Source organism: Xiphias gladius, chromosome 5 (assembly GCF_016859285.1).
Source record: "Xiphias gladius isolate SHS-SW01 ecotype Sanya breed wild chromosome 5, ASM1685928v1, whole genome shotgun sequence".
In the NCBI taxonomy this organism is placed as follows: domain Eukaryota; kingdom Metazoa; phylum Chordata; class Actinopteri; order Istiophoriformes; family Xiphiidae; genus Xiphias; species Xiphias gladius.
The window spans coordinates 13,273,601-13,291,342 of NC_053404.1; the positions used below are offsets into that span (position 1 = coordinate 13,273,601).

The following is a 17,742-nucleotide window of genomic DNA, read 5'->3' on the forward strand; positions in this document are numbered from 1 at the left end:
ATGCAAAACTGATGTGGAAATGGAGTTGCCATTACTGTATATACACTAGTTTATTTAGAGGTACATTAACAAATAGAAAAGGGAGGATCTGCTGGTGCCTAGCACAAGTGTTTATATATATATATTTTTTTTTTTATCACTGAGTGTGTATGATACTGTTGTATGAAGCAAGGTAAAAGTATGAGGAAAAACACAGAAACAACATTTACGCTAAACATAGGTAATTTTTATTTAGCTAGTGAGTTACCTAGAGGAGAAAACTGTCACATCCTTGCAGTTGATGTTTTGCCGTTTTGGGTTAATCCCTGTCAAGCCGAGCAGGAGGGGTGCTGTGGGGGTTCTCCCAAAAGTGCTAAGAGTTGTTGAGGACAGACAGTCTGATTCAGCCTGAGGTACGGTAGAATACATCAATGTCAGAGCAAAGACAGTCACCCACAGGGCCCAAGGAGGCCACCGCTAGTTCTACCAGAGCAGCAGGTTTCTCCTCAGACAAATGCACTTCAGAATGACAGAATCACGAGAGAAAAAAAACAAAAAACAAAACAAAGATGTGCACTGGCCGGCGCTTGCCAACCTGCTGCATAATTGTAATCTTTTGGTACACAGAAACAGATGCAGAAAGGAAGGGAACAGGTAGAGGGAGGATACATCCTATGATTGGCATGATTGTGGCTGTTTCCCAATTATTTTGTCCCACCTGTCAATCATACACAGCCTCTGTCTGAGGAGGATCAGACGGCTGAATACTGATTCAAGTAAAAGATTAATTTTATACATTTTTTATTTTATCATCTTTAATTCTCTTCAGGAGCTAATGCAACTCACCAATATCCCAAACATTTGAGGAATTAAAAAAATTACAAATAAGCCCAGTGAAATCTTCTGACTACCCTGGTTAGTCAGTTAGTTGCTCACAAACAAAATCAAAGAAGACACAGAGTTAGAGAGTTAAGGGTATTGGTAGAGGCTGTGTAGAAGGACTGAAAGTGCTTTAAAGACAGAGTTTTCAAAGTGGGTACTTTTTTCGTGAGACAGGAGCATGGGGTTTGATGCACCAGTCAACAGATACAGATGAGTCCATCTATTGTCACGTTCAAGTGTTCAGATACATTGTCATCTTCAGCGGAAAGATTGTGAGAGCCTTCCCTCCTTTCCTCCTGGTTAGGCAAATTTTATTTAAAGTCCTACATCATTAGTGTTGCAGTTCTAGCAGAGAGCTTGCTTGAAGGTTACTGTTTATTTCTATTACGCTCCTGGCAAGAGAAAAACAGGAAGACACAATCAGTGGATGGTATCAGAACAAGAGCAACAAGAGACACAAACAGCTAAAAGAGCAACATCAGAGCTGCTCCCTTGATTATACTAAAGTGAGAGAGATGATAAAAACCCATTTCTGACAGCAATCGATATTCATTTCACATCTTAGCAACATGTATCAAATGAATGCCTTTCTAGTGTTGATCTCCCTTTGTATGACTCTGCAAATATCATTCATCATTTAGAATGTATTGGATGTTTCTATTTTGACTTATACGTGTTCTTTGAATTACATGTAGAAAATATTCAATTACAACTCAAACTATGGTAATAAATTGACAGCATCAGTCAACTCAGGACCGATGTTGCAGTTGCAGCCTGAGAGAGATCCTTTTCTGCTTCTGTAAAACTGCTTGACCTAAAGGTTAGAATAGAAAAAAAAACGAGAACCACATATCATATTTTTGGAGAGGTCTTTAGTTGTTATTCTTGTTATAGTGATTTATACGACACTGACAGGAAAACTAATCAATCTCTAAAGCAAAGATACTTAGAGCTTTCTCTGTTGTGTTAAAATAATTGAGACCGAGACTATCAAGACTGTATCCTATGTTTTAAAAACAGAAATTAGTTTAGTAGGCTTCAGGTATGCACTGACCAATATGTTGAGCTATGTTTACGCTTGAGGCATGAGACTGCAGCCACTACAGTCAGCCTTTAGTAATAAGTCTCACTTGGACCGTCACAAGGCGTACTCAAAATCCTGAGTAATCACAACACACCTGAAATATTAAATATTCCAGGGTGTGTCGTGGATTACAGGAAACAGGAATGCTGTTAAAACTGTCAGTTTCTAATTAAAGATATGAAAAAAAACAAGACATGGAAATCAAGATGACCCGGGGATCTTCATAGACTGATGACACAGACTAAACTTTCAGGCTGATTCTTTCTGTCATTTTTTAGGTAGAACTGTGTCTTCTTTGAGGGGTGGGTGTGCATGTCAGTGGTCTGGGAAAAGTCCTGTGTGATCCAGGTCCCCGGGGTAACTCTATCTCCAGAAGGGCTGCTCACACTGGGCTGTGGCTCTGGGGACAGGAACTTTCACAAAACTCAGTCTACAAATTACCTTATACCTCAGCAAGGATGCAGGTCATATCAATTAAAGTAATTGATTAAAAATATAGCCGTACAATGGAATTTAATAATGAAAGATACATGTAATTTATTTCTTCATACGATGGGTCGTACTCCAATCGAATTAACTACTTCTTTACTATTACGATACAACTGTAAATTACAGATCGGCATTCACCCCAACGTGCCATGAGCTTGCTTATTACAGTACATCCAGAGGAAGGAAGGAGCTAGCCTCTATGGATTAATTGCCAAATTACTCATGCTAATAAAATCCTGCAACAACATTTGGATCCAAAGTTATCTTAAAAAACACTTTGGGATGGTGTTCCAGTGCAAGTAGCTTTGCTAGTTTGACACTTCTCAAAGTTCGCCACGGACAGCCCAAACGATAGAGATCAATTAACCTTGTCAAGCGAAGGAGTGTGAGGCCTCAGCCGGGCTGATCCTGGCATGTAGGAGGTCAGGGCTACAAAAGTAGCACAGTGCAACGCCTGCACGACGCAGGATGAAACAGGCTTTCTACTGACAGGTTGTTTTCAGAAGCCTGAAAACACTGACTTGAAATATTTATGAGAAAGTAACCCAGCACATATTAACAGGGTCAGCAGCGAGGAGTCAATACAGCGTCAATGGAGCACCAGCAGTAGGGGAGTGGGAGAAAAGGAGGAAGCAGGTCATGGGGGTTTCTAAACGCAATTAGATTAGCATATTGGTGAATCTAAGAATGGATGCAGCAGAATGCTGGAAATGATAACCTGTTATTCATTCCCTGGCTGCTGTTTTTCCACAGCAGTAGCATCCCACAGAGTTTTTACTACTTAGACTAACATTTGTGGTACACCACTGTTATCACCCCTGCAACATATTTTAGTTTCCCCTCTGAGGGCGCAGGCTTACACAGTGTATGTGCTTTTCAGGACTCTGAGCACAGACAAATGTAATCATGCATTTTTATCATGTATTTTGCAGGGAAATTGTTTTGAAATCAACCCTTTAAAACATCTAAGGCAAACTGTGCCAACTCTGAGGCACATTGCAGCCAGTATGCAGGCCGAGGGCTTATGTTGTTAAAGACTAATAAAGCATGAGGAGCCTGTGGAGAGCAGAGAGGCTTGGTGTTCAAAGGGAGATCAGAGCCTACATCTGCCTTTGTCTGAGAGAAAGAATGCCAGGAATGTGGGCTATTTCAGGAAATCTCTATGCATCTAACTCCACTTGGGCAGATCTTTGCAATCTCGACAGCACAAGATGGCTGATGAGGAATCAGGGCTTCAGGAACCTGAGTAATGGTGGCAGGTCAACCTGCTGACAGTCCTCTGGGAACTTCCATTTACGCCAGACTGTTCATTCGGCAACAGGATGTTACAATCTCTCTCTCGAAGCAGGTGAAATAAGATCAGCCGACTACAGTCTGGCTATAGCCTGTAGCAGTGACTCAGTGAAAGTTAGCCTCTATGTGAATTAAACAGTAGTTAAACTGAGCTGTCTCATGCATACAAAAAAGCTATTTACAGAGGAAAGGGCTCTTTAAATGTGTTTATCTCACCTTCCTCAGAGCCTCCTCCTCTTCCTGACGTTTCTCATAATGTGCAAAGTCATCAAAGATTGAGGTGGTATGCTTGTAAGTGGCGATAATTTTAAGCACTTGTTTGGCCTTCTCCAGAGGCACTTCCTGAGTGTCCCTGGAGTTGGTCACTGGCTTGTTGTCATTGTTCTCCAGCCGGATGTGTCGTAGCTGGTTGTTGGGCACGTCTTTGATGAAAACCCACTTCACCTCAAACTTGCCCTTCCACTTGTCCTGAGACCAGACGCCTGCATAGGCATTGTAGTCCACCGGTGAGCGCATCTCTGCCACGCCGCAGAAGTGCCCACTGCCGTTGACACTGAACAACAGGTACAGGGGCCCCTTGTTGCCCAGTGAGCGGTAGGCACCATCCAGGCGCTTGTTGCCATGTTCTGTACTGCACCAGATTGAGTACTTGATTGAGCGGTGGATGTCATCTTCCGAATAGCTTTTTATAATGAATACACGTCCGTTTTTCAAGTTCCAGTCAAAGTCTTTGGGGTTGTAGTTGTTGAGGGCACGAAGTTTCTCCAGCATGGGATGCACTTCTCCAGAGCAAGGGGAGGCACTGAGTGGGACTCCCCCACCCAGACCAAAGCCCTCACCCCGGTTCCTGGGAGCCACCCAACGGTTGGGAGGTGGGCCAGGCTGCTGGGGTTGTTGCTGATGAAGGGGCTGTGGGGGGCCAGGCTGGGAGGGGAGGTGCAGGTGTGGAGGGCCAGGGGGTAGAGGCTGGGGGTGTTGGGGGGACTGGAGAGACTGGAGCTGGAAGTGTTGGTGTTGGTGCTGGGGCTGGTGTTGAGGCTGAGGGGGCAAAGGGTTCTGCAGTAAGGGCTGGGGCTGAGCTAGGAGAGGCTGCTGCACAAGAGGCTGTGGGGGCATCATAGTCTGAGCTAATGGAGGCTTATTCAGAGAGCCCTTATCGTCCCAGGTACCAATGTTCATATTGTGCTTTATGGGGGGTGGGGGAATGGTGGCGACTCCTCCCAACCCCATGTTGGCTTTGGGTTTGACCTTAGGCTGCGGCTTGGCTGGCTTCTTGGCAATGGCTGCCCAGGAGGCAGGTTTAGGTGCTGATGAGCTAACAGACGGAGGGAGGTTATTGGCTGCCATACTGCTCATACCTGCTGTGCCTCCTAAGGGTGAGCCCACGGTTTTGGTGACAGCTGCCACCATGTCTGTACCCAGTTTTAACCCTGTCATACCCTGCTCAATGCTGTTCAGTACCGGCACCTTACTGAGCTGGGTGTCGCTTCCAAAACCTGCTTGTCCATCTGTGATGGCTCGACCAAGTGAGCTAGGGGCATACCCATAGCTGTTGCTGTAGACTGAGCTCTGTGTGGACTGTCCCTGAGAGACACTGGTACCCCAGGTGGAAAAGTCTGCATTACCAGGGAAAAAGTTGAAGCCATGCTGGCCAAGGAAGGGAGGGGTGTTCCCCAGGGCACCTGGCTGGCTGAACACACCATCAGGGATGAAGTGTGGCTCCCCATTGCTCATCTGTCCATAGGTAGTTAAGTAGGGCATAGGAGGGTCTCCTGCTGTGGACCAAGCAGCCTCTCCCAGAGAGTAAGGGAAACCAATCGATGGAGCATAGTAGCTGGGCATGTAGGGGTCAGACATTGGTGGATAGCTGTTACTCTGTATAGAATAGAGGGATCAACCAGTTAATGTATTATACAGAATCATAGGCAGTACAATTAAGACATCAGTAACATAGGGAGTTTAATACAGGGACATCTGAAATCTTAAGGAACAAACAAGAGAGTCTCAAGCAAACTGGAATGATATGTTACATAGCTGACATCTCAGATATGCAACTTATTTGTGGATAGTATGAGGTAATAAGCTGGGCACTGACCATACCTACAAAGTGTCACTTTGAACAGACTACATTATGATTTACTGTTACCTGATTTGTCTGGCCGCTTAAGTAAGGCTCAAAATCATCATCAGTCACACCATCCTTTTGATGCATTGATCCGTTTTGTACTGAGGGTTGAAAGAGAGGACAGTAAATCATTGTATAGTTTAAATAGATGTGATTCCCGAATAGTTAAAAAGTCACGATGTCAGCTGATAATATTTTTGTCATACGTCCAGTATGTAGTAGTTAGATCTAAAACTTGAGATCTCAGTGTGGTGTAACATAATTTCAAAAAACAAAAAACAAAAAACAAAAACACATGCAGAATTAAGGACAGTCAACAATGCTAACATACTGTATATAAGCTACAGTTTAGACTACAGTTTCAAAGCACTATCAGCAAGTACCCTGATAGCGCGTTAGCTAATTTTAAATTAAAACAGCCGGTAACTGCCACACTGAAATAAATTTTAAAAATGCGGACTTCTGCACCATTTTTAAAATTACTGATAAAAGCCTTACCTTTATTTCCTTGTCCTTTAGGTCTCTGAAATCATGGGCAGCACAGGAAAAAGAGATGAGACTGTTGTCAGATCGCGATAGGAAACAAGAAATATACACACACAGAGCCGGCTGTATCCTACATGGATTAATATAGCAGTCGACTGTAGTAACCTCAGGCTGAAGCCATCAGTCCGGATGTTAACATTTACAGGTTGCTTTGCGTTATTGATCGGATGTCAAACACTCTGACATCCAGTAAACGGTGCCGCATTGGCAACCGGCTACAGCTGGAGTTGGTTGGCAATACAGTCGGCCTACATTACAGCTAATAGCTATCATATATCAACGACTTTTTAGCCTGTTTTATCTGGCATGCCAAACCAGATCTAACTGTTGTCGGCAAAGTTTCATTTCGCCGCACGGCTAATTTATAGCACCGTTCAGCTGTCAATACACGAACCTGATCGACTGTGGTCGCAGACATCCTCCAGGAACCGAAACTGATCGCTGTTTGTGAGACTATCCACGGCTTCCCCCTGCCTCTCTCTGCACTTCGGCGCTTTCCTGGCTCGTCTCTCTGGTTGTTCAATCACTCTGTGCGGCGTTTTCCTCCCGTGGTCAGACCTGACGACGATCTGGTTCTTCTGGCAGGTTACAAACGGCGACTTTGTGTCTGTGGAGAAGGCGTCAATTAATGTGTACGATCCTGCCACAGATGATCTTTATCAGTCAATCTGAAACTGACTAGTGTCTTACTGGAGTATCCCTTACCATATTCCACAATGGCGGATAGGCTCTTTACTCCAGCTTCCGTTCCGTTCTGCTGCTCCGTGACCTTCCGCCTGTGACGCTCTGAGTCATGTTACAAACTGACACTTCACATGACAGTCACAATCAAACAACAGGTTCCCCGGCATTTTGATGATATTCTCTATCCAGGGCAATGTAAGCCTTTTTACTAATCTACTGTTATCCTAACTGATATCAAAATAATAGTCAGCTCTTGATTGGGGAGCCTCTCGTAGGTTAGCCACTACCTGCCAAACCCAGCACTGGATGGACGCCTGGACTTGCATGTGGATAAAATAAAATAAACATAATACAAAATAAAAAAATAAAAAATCGGTGCAAAAATAAAAAAGAATACGTCCATAAGCAGTGGTGGAAAGTCACTGATTAGTAATTAGTAACTTTCCGCAATTTAATTAGTAATTACATTTACTCAAGCACTGTATTTAAGTAACTACAATTTTGAAGTACTTGTAGTTTATTTTACTTGATTATTTTCCATGTTCTGCTACTTATGTTCCATTACATTTCAGATATTAAAAATATTGTAGTACATAGTAAGTAACTCTAATCCAACAATGGGTTTTTCACTTCATATTGACAAGTACTTCTAGGCTACATATGCTTATAATTACACTTGACACCAACAGACGTTTGGCTGCCATTATAGATAAAAATAAAAAAAAACAGGTAACTGATTGCTGATATACTGCTTATTGGTTTTGGATCTGAGCATGAGTAAGTGCAAACTAGAGTGAAATATACTTTTTAAAGTCAGAAAAATATTATCATATAATTACCAAGAGCAAGCAGCGCCACAACAACTGCTACATTTACTGCACTTATATACAGTTTTGAGGTATTTGTACTTCACTTTTCCATTTTCTGCTACTTCATACTTTTACTCCACTGCATTTGTCTAAAGGCTGTAGTGACAAATTACATTACAGATTAAGATTTTGCATACAAATCATATGGTCAGTTAATCAAATATGATGGATTGTGTATATCAAACTGCACAATAGTATATAAAATCGGCTCCACCTTGACCTGCTAAAACATTAAAATGCTGCATACATGTGTATGTATCAATAATATGAATTCATTAATAAAATATGTAATAATATAACATTACCAAGGGCCTGAAAAGAACAAGGACAAGACTTTTATTTTGATACTTTAAATACATTTTGCTGATAATGTTTCTGTACTTATAGCAAGCAAACGTTTGAATGTATGACTTGTAATGGAATATTTTTACATTGTAATATTGCTACTTTTACTTAAAAGTTCAGAATTGTTCTTCCACCATTGCTCCACAGCATTGCACTGTAGTTGTACTGTAATGTATGGGGACTACAACAGTTGTGCTCTGAAAGTAAACGAGAGTCACTGCTGATATTCTCGCGATACTTTCACGGTGGTCTCGTAGCAGTATGGCAGCCGTCGCGCTGAGGTCCTGCCGCAGAGGACTTTCACAGATTTTAAGTAATGGAGGGCTCGCAACTTTGTCTTCAAAGCGTTTGGAAGGTTTGTTTTAGGCTCCGCTGTGGGCACAATTCATTTTTGGAGGCTTGAGTTTCATACAAGGGTGTTTAAACGCTCAGGAGGGGGTGTGGCTCACACAGAATGCGTCGTCTTAAAAATCCAGGGCATATAAAAGGTGCAGCGTTTGCGCTTGTGACTTTTTTTTGCGCCGTCTGCGTTGATTCTCGATGTATTCGAAAACGCTTAGACGTTAATTAGCCTTACTTGGGTGTGTAAATATATCAAACTTATCGGCATGTTTGGCCGATATGGAAAACCTGCCCACACTATTTCCCCAGCATCCATGTGCTGTTTTATAAATTGCATTAAGAGAAGCCTCTTATACAATGGGCTATGACGTTGTATCCAGCAAAGTGTTTTTCTGATTTAGCTGATTGACTGTGCACTGAGTCATTTACATAACATGTTTTGTCATAGTATTAATACTTTGCATCGTGTCAACCAGGAGACAGAAGACACAAGTCCACAGTTCAGTATGCTTCACGACCAGAACTTCCAAAGTTGGCTTATAGAAGAGTGAAAGGGAAGAGCCCAGGTGTTGTCTTCCTCCCAGGATATGGCTCCAACATGAATGGGCAGAAAGCTGAGGCACTGGAGGAGTTTTGTAGGTCACTAGGGCACTCATACCTTAGGTAAGCCATCCAAACACATCACCAAGATGTGTACACACAGAGACCATTGCATGCTCATAATCTCAGGACATACTGAATAGTCCGGAACAAACAGGCATACTTCATACATACTGGTCCTGGATGTCCAATGTCTGGGTTTGAATCTGAGAAACACCTGCAAAATCTGCAAAAAATACAACTTTTGCAAACAGCATTAAACTCTGTTCATTTAGCACATATAACTCAACATTTTGATCCAAAATGAGTTACAGGCTTGCAAATAAAAATAAAATACATGAACTGGAAAAGATGCATGCACCCACCACACACCCACAGTTAACACTACTACAGCGCTGATCAGCGAATAACAGATCAACCACAAGTAACTGATGAGTATAATGTGTTTTTAAGTTGTTTTTTTAAATTGTTGGTTGACTGGGATAATTAATAGAAGGAAAAAGTTGTATTTCTGTGGAACAGCCACTGAAAATGCCCTTTCACCATAAGATTAACAGAAAATGTGACTAAGCACAAATGCCATGAATCTTACTATAAATATTAAATTAATATTGATATGTTGACTTATTTTGTTTTCAAGTAGCATTATGGGCCAAGATTACAGAATGCATAGAAAATATGAATTAGTGAATTTGGTTTTGCAGAGTAGATTTTGCTTGCACAAAATCCCTTGTGCCATATGCCTTTTGAATGCAACAGAGTTATGTGCTGTGATGTTTTTTTGCTGAGATGGATCCTTTATTTCAACAGACCTGAAAGAGCTCTACTCAGTAATTTCAGAATTAAAAAGCCAAAGGATTCCATCGACAATAATGTGGACCACAGAACAACAGCGACCAGTATCGTTTGAGAGGCCATAACTAGATATTAATCACATAAATCAAAATTATTATTTAATTTTCTGTTGAACAACTGAGTGATAAATCTGTGAATCATTTCAGTATTTTAAAAATACCTCCAACCACTCCAAACCTCATTGTCCTGTAAAGCCTCCATTCCTTTGGTCGTTGAATATAAAAGACTTGGCTCCATCATACTAAACACACAAAGGCCCAGTCCCGTGTTCATTGTAGTAACTGATGTACTGTACTCGTAATGTCAAAAAAAAATAAAAATAAAAATGGCCTCTCATACCCATGGCCATGGGCTATTCTATTTATATTTTCCCAGGTTTGACTACACAGGACACGGGGCCTCAGAGGGAGTGCTAGCAGAAGGAACTATTGGTACCTGGAAAAAAGACGTCCTTTTTGTGTTGGATGAGTTAGCGGAGGGGCCACAGGTAAATATTTCTAAGAGAAATGCCCATTTGGAAGTTACTGGTGTAAGTAAGCAATGAAGCAATGAAGTTCTGAAAACTTTGCTCAGTAGCGATGGGAATTGGAACAGGTTTCAAATGATCATATTCCTGAGAGCCATTGCGTTCTGATACTGTCAGATATTGATTTCTGTGCATTGCAAACAGTAACTTAATGTCTGAAATCATACTCTTGGGAATGTGTACTATCCTAGCTTTCATGTGAGGTATTTTAAAATGTATGGTTTTGTATTAGTCAATTGTATTTTAACAGACTGGACAAGAAGGAAAAAAGGCAAGGCACACACAATATTGATTTCAGTCTAGAGTTACAGTTATGGGGTTATATTTGTTCAATATGCATTCATTAAATTACAGAAATGTGATATTTTTTATAAACTATAGGCAATTGGAGCATCCTCTCACAGTACAAGAACATCTGTCGACTAGAATTATTTTAAGATTAGGCAATTGATATAAAAGTAACAGTATAAACCTTTAGTTAAAACCTCTATTTGCTCTCAACAAATTGTCAAAATATAAATAAGAGAATCAATAAAAGAATTGGATCAAACAGCAGAATCAATAACTGAAATTGAAATTAAAATCCTTTCAACCCTATTGTCTAGTATTATAATGTGTGTATTTCTCCATGTCTCCAGTCAGTGGCACTGTGTTACCACATTTGTGGTGTTACTAGTCCTCCACTACCATGATTATACTGCATGAATCTGGTGTTTTCTTTATCGAATGTTTTTAATTAGGTTTTCCCCTTTGTCTTTATTAATCAGTTTATCATTTGATTTACAGTCTATTTATACGGTTTTTGCTTACTTTTAGATACTGGTGGGTTCTAGTATAGGTGGTTGGCTCATGCTGCTGGCAGCCATTGCAAGACCAGAGAAGACTGCTGCACTGGTGGGCATCTCCACTGCCGCTGATCACATTGTCACATCTTTCAACTCTCTTCCTCTGGAGGTAGGAAGATATAATATTATTATATACATCACATTCCTTTTGTTGTTTTGTTTGAAAATTTGCAGGCATTTCATTTAAGAACTTTTTCTAAGTGTGATTTGTCTATGTTTGAATTTGTAGGCACGTAAGGAGTTTGAGGAGAAAGGGGAGTGGACAGTGCCCACCAAACACTCAGAGGAGGGTGTTTACAAGTTTAGCATGAACTTTCTGCGTGAGGCAGAAAATCACTGTGTACTCCAGAGTCCCATTCCCATCACCTGTCCCGTACGGCTCATTCATGGTCTCAAAGATGAGGACGTCCCTTGGCACATCTCCATGCAGGTTGCCGAACGCGTCCTCAGTCCTGATGTGGATGTCATCCTTCGGCGACATGGCCAGCACCGTATGTCTGAGAAGGACGACATCAAGCTCATGGTCTACACTATTGACGATCTCATAGACAAGCTGACTACTATGGTCTGAGTAAGGGATGGGGGAGTGAGCTTGAGAGGTTGCTGAGTTAACGAGAGAAGGACTGTGTTTTTACTGGGAAGTCAACCCTCAAGGAAAATACCAAACAATGGCATATGTTTCTGCCAAATATGACCTTCTATCCATCTCTGTTATTTTCCCCGTACATCATCTGTCATTTTCACATGCTGTTATAGTGCAAACTATATTTAAAGGGAGCTCTTTTGCTAGCTGTTCCCTTATATCTTCAGGTTGCATTTGTACATGTTCCAGGTTATTATATTGACTGTTATGTTGGTCAGCCATTATTAGGTCTGCCATTGCTGCTGTCTCTGCCACTGTTCTTACTGTTTGGTTGTTTTCCCTCCCTCTTTATTTAGATGCATAGTTTTCCTGTGCCTTTTTTAATCACTTTTCACCTGTTTTGGCCAATAAAACCTCTGCACACTAGAGTGCAGGTCTCAGTCTGTTACCACAACTTATACACTATAATCAACTAACAAACAACATCATTCTAAAATTCTAAGTAGTAGTAAGTATTTACTACTTAATTGGAGGAAAGTGGGAGATGTATTACAGAAACTTGTCTTAATTTATAGGTTAAGTACTTGAGTGTACAGTAACATATTTCTTCTTAAAGTTGCACATTTTTAAAATGTCAAAATCAGGTGCCACTTCAAATCATCATGATTACTAAACAGATGAAAAAGGATTTAAAAATGAGGCAATTTATTTAATACAAATTTAGATGGAGTAAACAGCAAAACATTGAACAGAAATGCAGTTGCCAGGTACATTAGCATGTCAACACAATGAATCACAGTCACATATACAGAGTAAAAATCATCAGGGGTTGTAGGCTACAGCCATGTGAGGTTTATTTTTGATAGCCCAACATTCTGTTACATGACTCACCATACCTGTTGGCCTTTATCCATAGACAGGCCTGCTGAATGGAGCCACTGGACTGTTGATTATTAACATGTAATTGGCAACTAGCTGCACTGTGCTCAATGGGGCGAAACCAACCACTCAACTCTCTCAGGTCTGCTTAACTGCGACTGTGACCTTTAACTCATGATTGAGCTATGTAGTCAGTCATTGTGTGCGTCAAAACTAAGATCAAACATAAATTTATGGGCACATACTGCATGACAATTGTAATGCAAGTAGAAGAGATGGTTCAGAAAGGCATTGCATATGGTGATGTTGCTCCCTTTGCTATAGTTTTTACATAAAGCAGATTTGTGCCACTCACATCCTTGTTTCCCAGGAAATTCTAAGTATCCCACATTTTATTGTTTGCTGTCTAGTGGCTTAAAATAAGGCAACATACCCATCGTATTACGCCAAAGCACTCTGCCAACAGAATTTCCCCAGAACATTTATCCACCATGAAAAACTCTAATTCAGTAAGCAAAGAGAAATGGCTCTCATTACTGTAACTATGCTGTGACAAACAATAAGCCTTAGTGTCAGACAACAATAAATTAGGAGGGGACCGTCTAAAATAACTATCCAAATAACACAACTTAGGCAAAAATCTATTCTGCTTAGCTACCAATGAGCAAATCACTGAATTTATCAATTATAATGAGGTAAAAGGGGAAGTTTTATATTATATTAAGGGGGTTAAAGTCCAGTATTATCTTCAATTCTCAGACAAGCGTTTAAAAACAATTAAATTAATTTGACAACATCATGCGCCCTTGCTTACTGAGGGTCACTTCATGCTGCCTAAAACGAAACATGCACTACAGTGACCACTGTCCGGGAGCGGTGTCGGGTCGCGTTTTGTGTTGAGAGTCTCTCGGGACCCCTCCTGGAGTAGCTGGCATATAAAACGAGCCACTCGCCCCTACCGGACAAAGTGAGATGCAGCCTGGCCCGACGCGCCTGTGCCGCGCTTCATGGATGCTTCAGCAGTCCAGCATCCCGAGCCCTGCCTAGCTCAACGGAATTAAAACTGTGATACGGGACGAATCTAACCGCTTTCTACTCCATAGTAAGTGCACGTAGTCTTCCTTGAGTGCATGGCATATTGGATAAAATGTTTATGAAACCGATGCAGCGTCGCAGTTGGTCTGTGAGCTTTGCGCAGTTGCCTTTCGGTTTGCAAAAATGTTTCCTCTTTTAACAAGCTGCAAAATGCGTAGCAATGTGTTGTTGTACATTGGATTGCGGGACTTGATTTTAATGGACAGAATTTAAATCACAGAATTGCGCCCTACAGGAGATTCAGCGAAGAAAACCAACTGAAGAATGAACGCAAACCTTTTACATGCGGCAAAGAAGACTGACGTAATTTAATTAAACTGTATTGCAGGCTTAATATAGAGCATTGGGCATTGTGTAAAGGCATGTTTTGTAAGAGGGTAAACTTTCTAAAAATACATTTTATTACTTAATTTGCGTCATGATGACTGCATAATGTAGGTCATACTTAAACCATCATCTCATACAGAGCATCATGGAACTCAGCGTGCCGGAAACAGGCTTGATTGTTACCATAGCAATAAGAGGGCTTGTCCCTGTTAGGGACATCTGCCAGGGACCACACCCTTCCCTGCTTCAGCCTCCAGAGATGCGCCTGGGTGGCTGTAAGAGAGACAGGTGCTGTCAGAGAGAGGAAAACCTGGCTTTTTGGCTTTTCTTCATACACTGAAATGGTTTATGATAGTGCTCTCATGCTACAGATTTTTAGAGAAAAATTGAACTGTAGTTATCCCGTAACTACAGTTTAATCAGGATACAAATTAGCGAAATAGATAGATCTTTATTATAGGAACATTATGCTGATGTCTTGTCGATATTTTTTGCAGTTTTTTACAGAATAATGCTATTATATTATTTTGCATATCATTTGTTCTCTTAAGAGTTACTATACTAGACTGTTGTTAGAGCTGCCATGGCGAACAGAGGGCCCAGCTATGGACTGAGCCGAGAGGTGCAGGAAAAGATTGAGCAGAAGTACGACCCAGACCTGGAGCAGAGGTTGGTGGACTGGATTGTCGCACAGTGTGGAGGAAACCTGGAGAGACCACAGCCGGGCAAACAGAACTTCCAGAAATGGCTGATGGATGGAACTGTGAGTTGCTGGAGTACCTGAACTTAAAATAGAAGTTATCATTGAATTATTTAAGCTACAACCTAGTAGATGTACCAACTCTGTCAGATTTAAAGAGACCATTAAGTAAAAAAGACTAAAATAAGCAACCATATTTAAGTTCCTAGTAATTTTTGAAAGCTTTAGTAAATAATATTGGTATGAATTGGCAGTGGTGAACCATTTCTTTTTCCTTAAAACCTGGAATAATAGACCATCATCATCACTCCCAGCTGAAACTAGGGACCAACTGATAGTGTAGAGAAGAGGACTGTCTTTAACTTGCTAATTGTTGAAATCCTGTATTTTCAAAATTTGAATTTTGAACTGAGTCATTCTGAGAGCCTTTGATGGAAAACTCCTCACCAAAAATGCTTAGCACTATAACCCTAATTAACAACCAATTATAAAATGCATCCTGCTCAATGCTGTAGTGTCTTCTTGCTTGACACTCCAGCTGACTCTAATATTAAAAGATCATTCAGAGAAATCCATCACAGGCAGAAGCATCAGTTTCTGCACGAGTAATTAACTCAACAGACAAGAAGACAACGCAGCCACAAGACATTACATTTTCATTGCCAAAGTGACTCACACTTTTTGTTAATTAGAAATCCTGTCAGTTTAAACAACTAACTGCAAATGCATTATCGTATTCCGTCTCTAGAGGCATAATAAAAGTTACTCTTAGAAATATTTTAAACACTGACAGAAGTAGAAAGGAAAATATGCTTGTATACCAAAGATATTAATTATTGCATTTAAGCATGGCAAATAAAAGTGTCTTAGGGTGACCTATTCCTTTAAGAACCCTTAGCTGTCAGTATGGTATGGTCAGTGTGTCATTTTAATTTTATCAAGTCAGTTTTCTGACCCCCTTTGTCCCAGATCCTCTGTAGACTCATCAACAGCCTTTATCCAAGGGGGAAGGAACCCATCAAGAAAATTCCTGAGACTCAAATGGCCTTCAAACAAATGGAAAAGATCTCTCAGTTCTTGCAAGCAGCAGAAGCTTATGGAGTGACAACTACTGACATCTTTCAAACTGTGGACCTCTGGGAAGGTAAAGAGGTCTCATAAACTAAGATGGCACTGACAGTTTTGCATCTGATGACCACATTTTATGTTCCACCTGTGACTGGGGGAGCATATATTTACTTGTGTCACTGGTAAGCAGTTGTCACTACATGTCTAAAATAAAATTATCCTGTTACTCTCTCTGGCCATAGGAAAGGACATGGCAGCAGTGCAAAGGACCCTAATGGCTCTGGGGAGTGTGGCTGTCACCAAGGACGATGGTCATTACAAAGGTGACCGAGACTGGTTCCATAGGTAAAGAGAAAGCCACTTTAACATAAGAATATCATATTCTTCACAACTATATGGACATTAGGCTTTTCTTTTCTTTACCTCACTTCCTAACTGATTTATGTGTAGGAAAGCCCAGGCGTATCGACGAGATTTCACTGAAGAGCAGCTACGCCAAGGCCAGAGTCTGATTGGCCTGCAGATGGGCAGCAACCGTGGGGCTTCCCAAGCTGGTATGACGGGCTACGGTATGCACCGTCAGATCATGTAGACCACTTACCACCTAACCTGTTCCTCTGCTTCCAGACCTTATTTTCTACTAATACCACAAGTGTTGTAGCCCCAAAGCCGTCTTATCCTTTGTAGCACCTGCCACGTTAACCTCAATTTCCCTGGATTTGCTGCTTTTCCCAGACAGAGTGTTCAATCCACATCCTAAAAAATGTCAAATGCTGTAGATCTCCTTCTTCAAAATATCTTCTTCTTTCCTTATGCCATGTAGCTATCATCTCCCTAGCTTTGTTGACTCTGTATCCTGACTTTCCATGTCCAAATAATTACTTAATGTGGAACTCAAAGCCATTTAACATCAATTTAGTCTTATAGAGAACTGAAGATTGAAATCAACTTACTAAACAAGCCATCAGTGTTATATATATTTTAAATCTGAAATACTGTAAGCCACTGTTACAGCATGTTGTATGCTATTTATATGTATTTATGTTTTTTTATTTTAAATTTATCATTTGACTTGTTTTAGGATTTGAACTGTTATTGTATAATTATTTTTGCCTTAAACCTAATGGAACTCAACAACTGACGATGTCTTTGTAATCTTGTCTGAAGACTTGTTGCAGTATCCTCTGTAACCAAATCAACCTCACGTTTTGCCTAGTTATAGGACTACAGAGACTGGGTCCTGATATATTGGCCTCAAATTATAAATGAGTTTCATTCGTTCTGAGCCATGCCCTTGATATTTGTCAGATTATATCTTTGTCCATAATGTGTCCATTTTGTGTCCAAGCAAGTAAATCAATGTGCAGCCAACATGTATGACAGTGAAGTTTCCCTTTCTGGTGCCAGGTAAAGACATTGCTTGAATGTGCACTTTTATGTATTGCCATGTTTATATTTTTAAATATATTTATATCTGGAGGCTTGTAAGAAGAATTATTGAAAAAAATAAATTATGTGAACACATATTGGTGTCTGTGTAATACACAAACTGGGTATCTTTATAGCTGGGAAGTCAGAGATGTATGGTGTGTATTCAGTGTTGTGTTTTTTTTTTTCTCTTTTCCT

General features: G+C 40.8%; 3 protein-coding genes across 5 annotated transcripts; 2 read left to right on the forward strand and 1 right to left on the reverse strand.

The window, feature by feature from the left end:
* Positions 1-204: 204 nt before the first annotated feature.
* ythdf3 (YTH N(6)-methyladenosine RNA binding protein 3) lies at positions 205-7,252 on the reverse strand. Of its 2 annotated transcripts, XM_040127333.1 has the most exons (6): positions 7,104-7,252; positions 6,793-7,005; positions 6,351-6,375; positions 5,874-5,953; positions 3,944-5,602; positions 205-1,253 (listed from the first exon to the last, which is right to left on the reverse strand). In XM_040127333.1, exons 2-6 carry the CDS (start codon positions 6,814-6,816, stop codon positions 1,230-1,232), a joined length of 1,812 nt encoding a protein of 603 aa, XP_039983267.1. In that variant the 5' UTR covers positions 6,817-7,005; positions 7,104-7,252; the 3' UTR covers positions 205-1,229. The 2 variants fall into 2 exon arrangements, with proteins under 2 accessions (XP_039983267.1, XP_039983268.1); XM_040127334.1 differs by lacking the exon at positions 7,104-7,252 and having other exon boundaries at positions 6,793-7,097.
* A 1,291-nt stretch (positions 7,253-8,543) lies between these two features.
* Positions 8,544-12,475, forward strand: abhd10b (abhydrolase domain containing 10, depalmitoylase b). Its single transcript, XM_040127391.1, has 5 exons — positions 8,544-8,651; positions 9,115-9,301; positions 10,469-10,580; positions 11,436-11,573; positions 11,694-12,475. Exons 1-5 carry the CDS (start codon positions 8,558-8,560, stop codon positions 12,033-12,035), a joined length of 873 nt encoding a protein of 290 aa, XP_039983325.1. The 5' UTR covers positions 8,544-8,557; the 3' UTR covers positions 12,036-12,475.
* Positions 12,476-13,685: 1,210 nt separating this feature from the next.
* Positions 13,686-17,622, forward strand: tagln3b (transgelin 3b). 2 transcript variants are annotated; one of them, XM_040127393.1, is made up of 5 exons: positions 13,686-14,028; positions 14,925-15,111; positions 16,018-16,192; positions 16,359-16,461; positions 16,567-16,708. In XM_040127393.1, the coding sequence occupies exons 2-5, from the start codon at positions 14,932-14,934 to the stop codon at positions 16,706-16,708; spliced, it is 600 nt and encodes a 199-aa protein (XP_039983327.1). In that variant the 5' UTR covers positions 13,686-14,028; positions 14,925-14,931. The 2 variants fall into 2 exon arrangements, with proteins under 2 accessions (XP_039983327.1, XP_039983326.1); XM_040127392.1 differs by having other exon boundaries at positions 13,688-14,028; positions 14,900-15,111; positions 16,567-17,622.
* Positions 17,623-17,742: the final 120 nt, after the last annotated feature.

Bases quoted from the DNA above. Each gene is read 5' to 3' on its own strand.
- ythdf3 (XM_040127333.1), bottom strand. From the start codon at position 6,816: ATGTCTGCGACCACAGTCGATCAG. The intron at 5,954-6,350 runs GTAAGGCTTTTA...TTCAACCCTCAG, and splicing joins TAAAGGACAAGGAAATAAAG to TACAAAACGGATCAATGCAT. The intron at 5,603-5,873 runs GTAACAGTAAAT...TATTCTATACAG, and splicing joins TAAGCGGCCAGACAAATCAG to AGTAACAGCTATCCACCAAT.
- abhd10b (XM_040127391.1), top strand. From the start codon at position 8,558: ATGGCAGCCGTCGCGCTGAGGTCCTGCCGCAGAGGACTTTCACAGATT. The intron at 8,652-9,114 runs GTTTGTTTTAGG...CGTGTCAACCAG, and splicing joins GTCTTCAAAGCGTTTGGAAG to GAGACAGAAGACACAAGTCC. The intron at 11,574-11,693 runs GTAGGAAGATAT...TTGAATTTGTAG, and splicing joins TCAACTCTCTTCCTCTGGAG to GCACGTAAGGAGTTTGAGGA.
- tagln3b (XM_040127393.1), top strand. From the start codon at position 14,932: ATGGCGAACAGAGGGCCCAGCTATGGACTGAGCCGAGAGGTGCAGGAA. The intron at 15,112-16,017 runs GTGAGTTGCTGG...CCTTTGTCCCAG, and splicing joins AATGGCTGATGGATGGAACT to ATCCTCTGTAGACTCATCAA. The intron at 16,193-16,358 runs GTAAAGAGGTCT...CTCTGGCCATAG, and splicing joins AACTGTGGACCTCTGGGAAG to GAAAGGACATGGCAGCAGTG.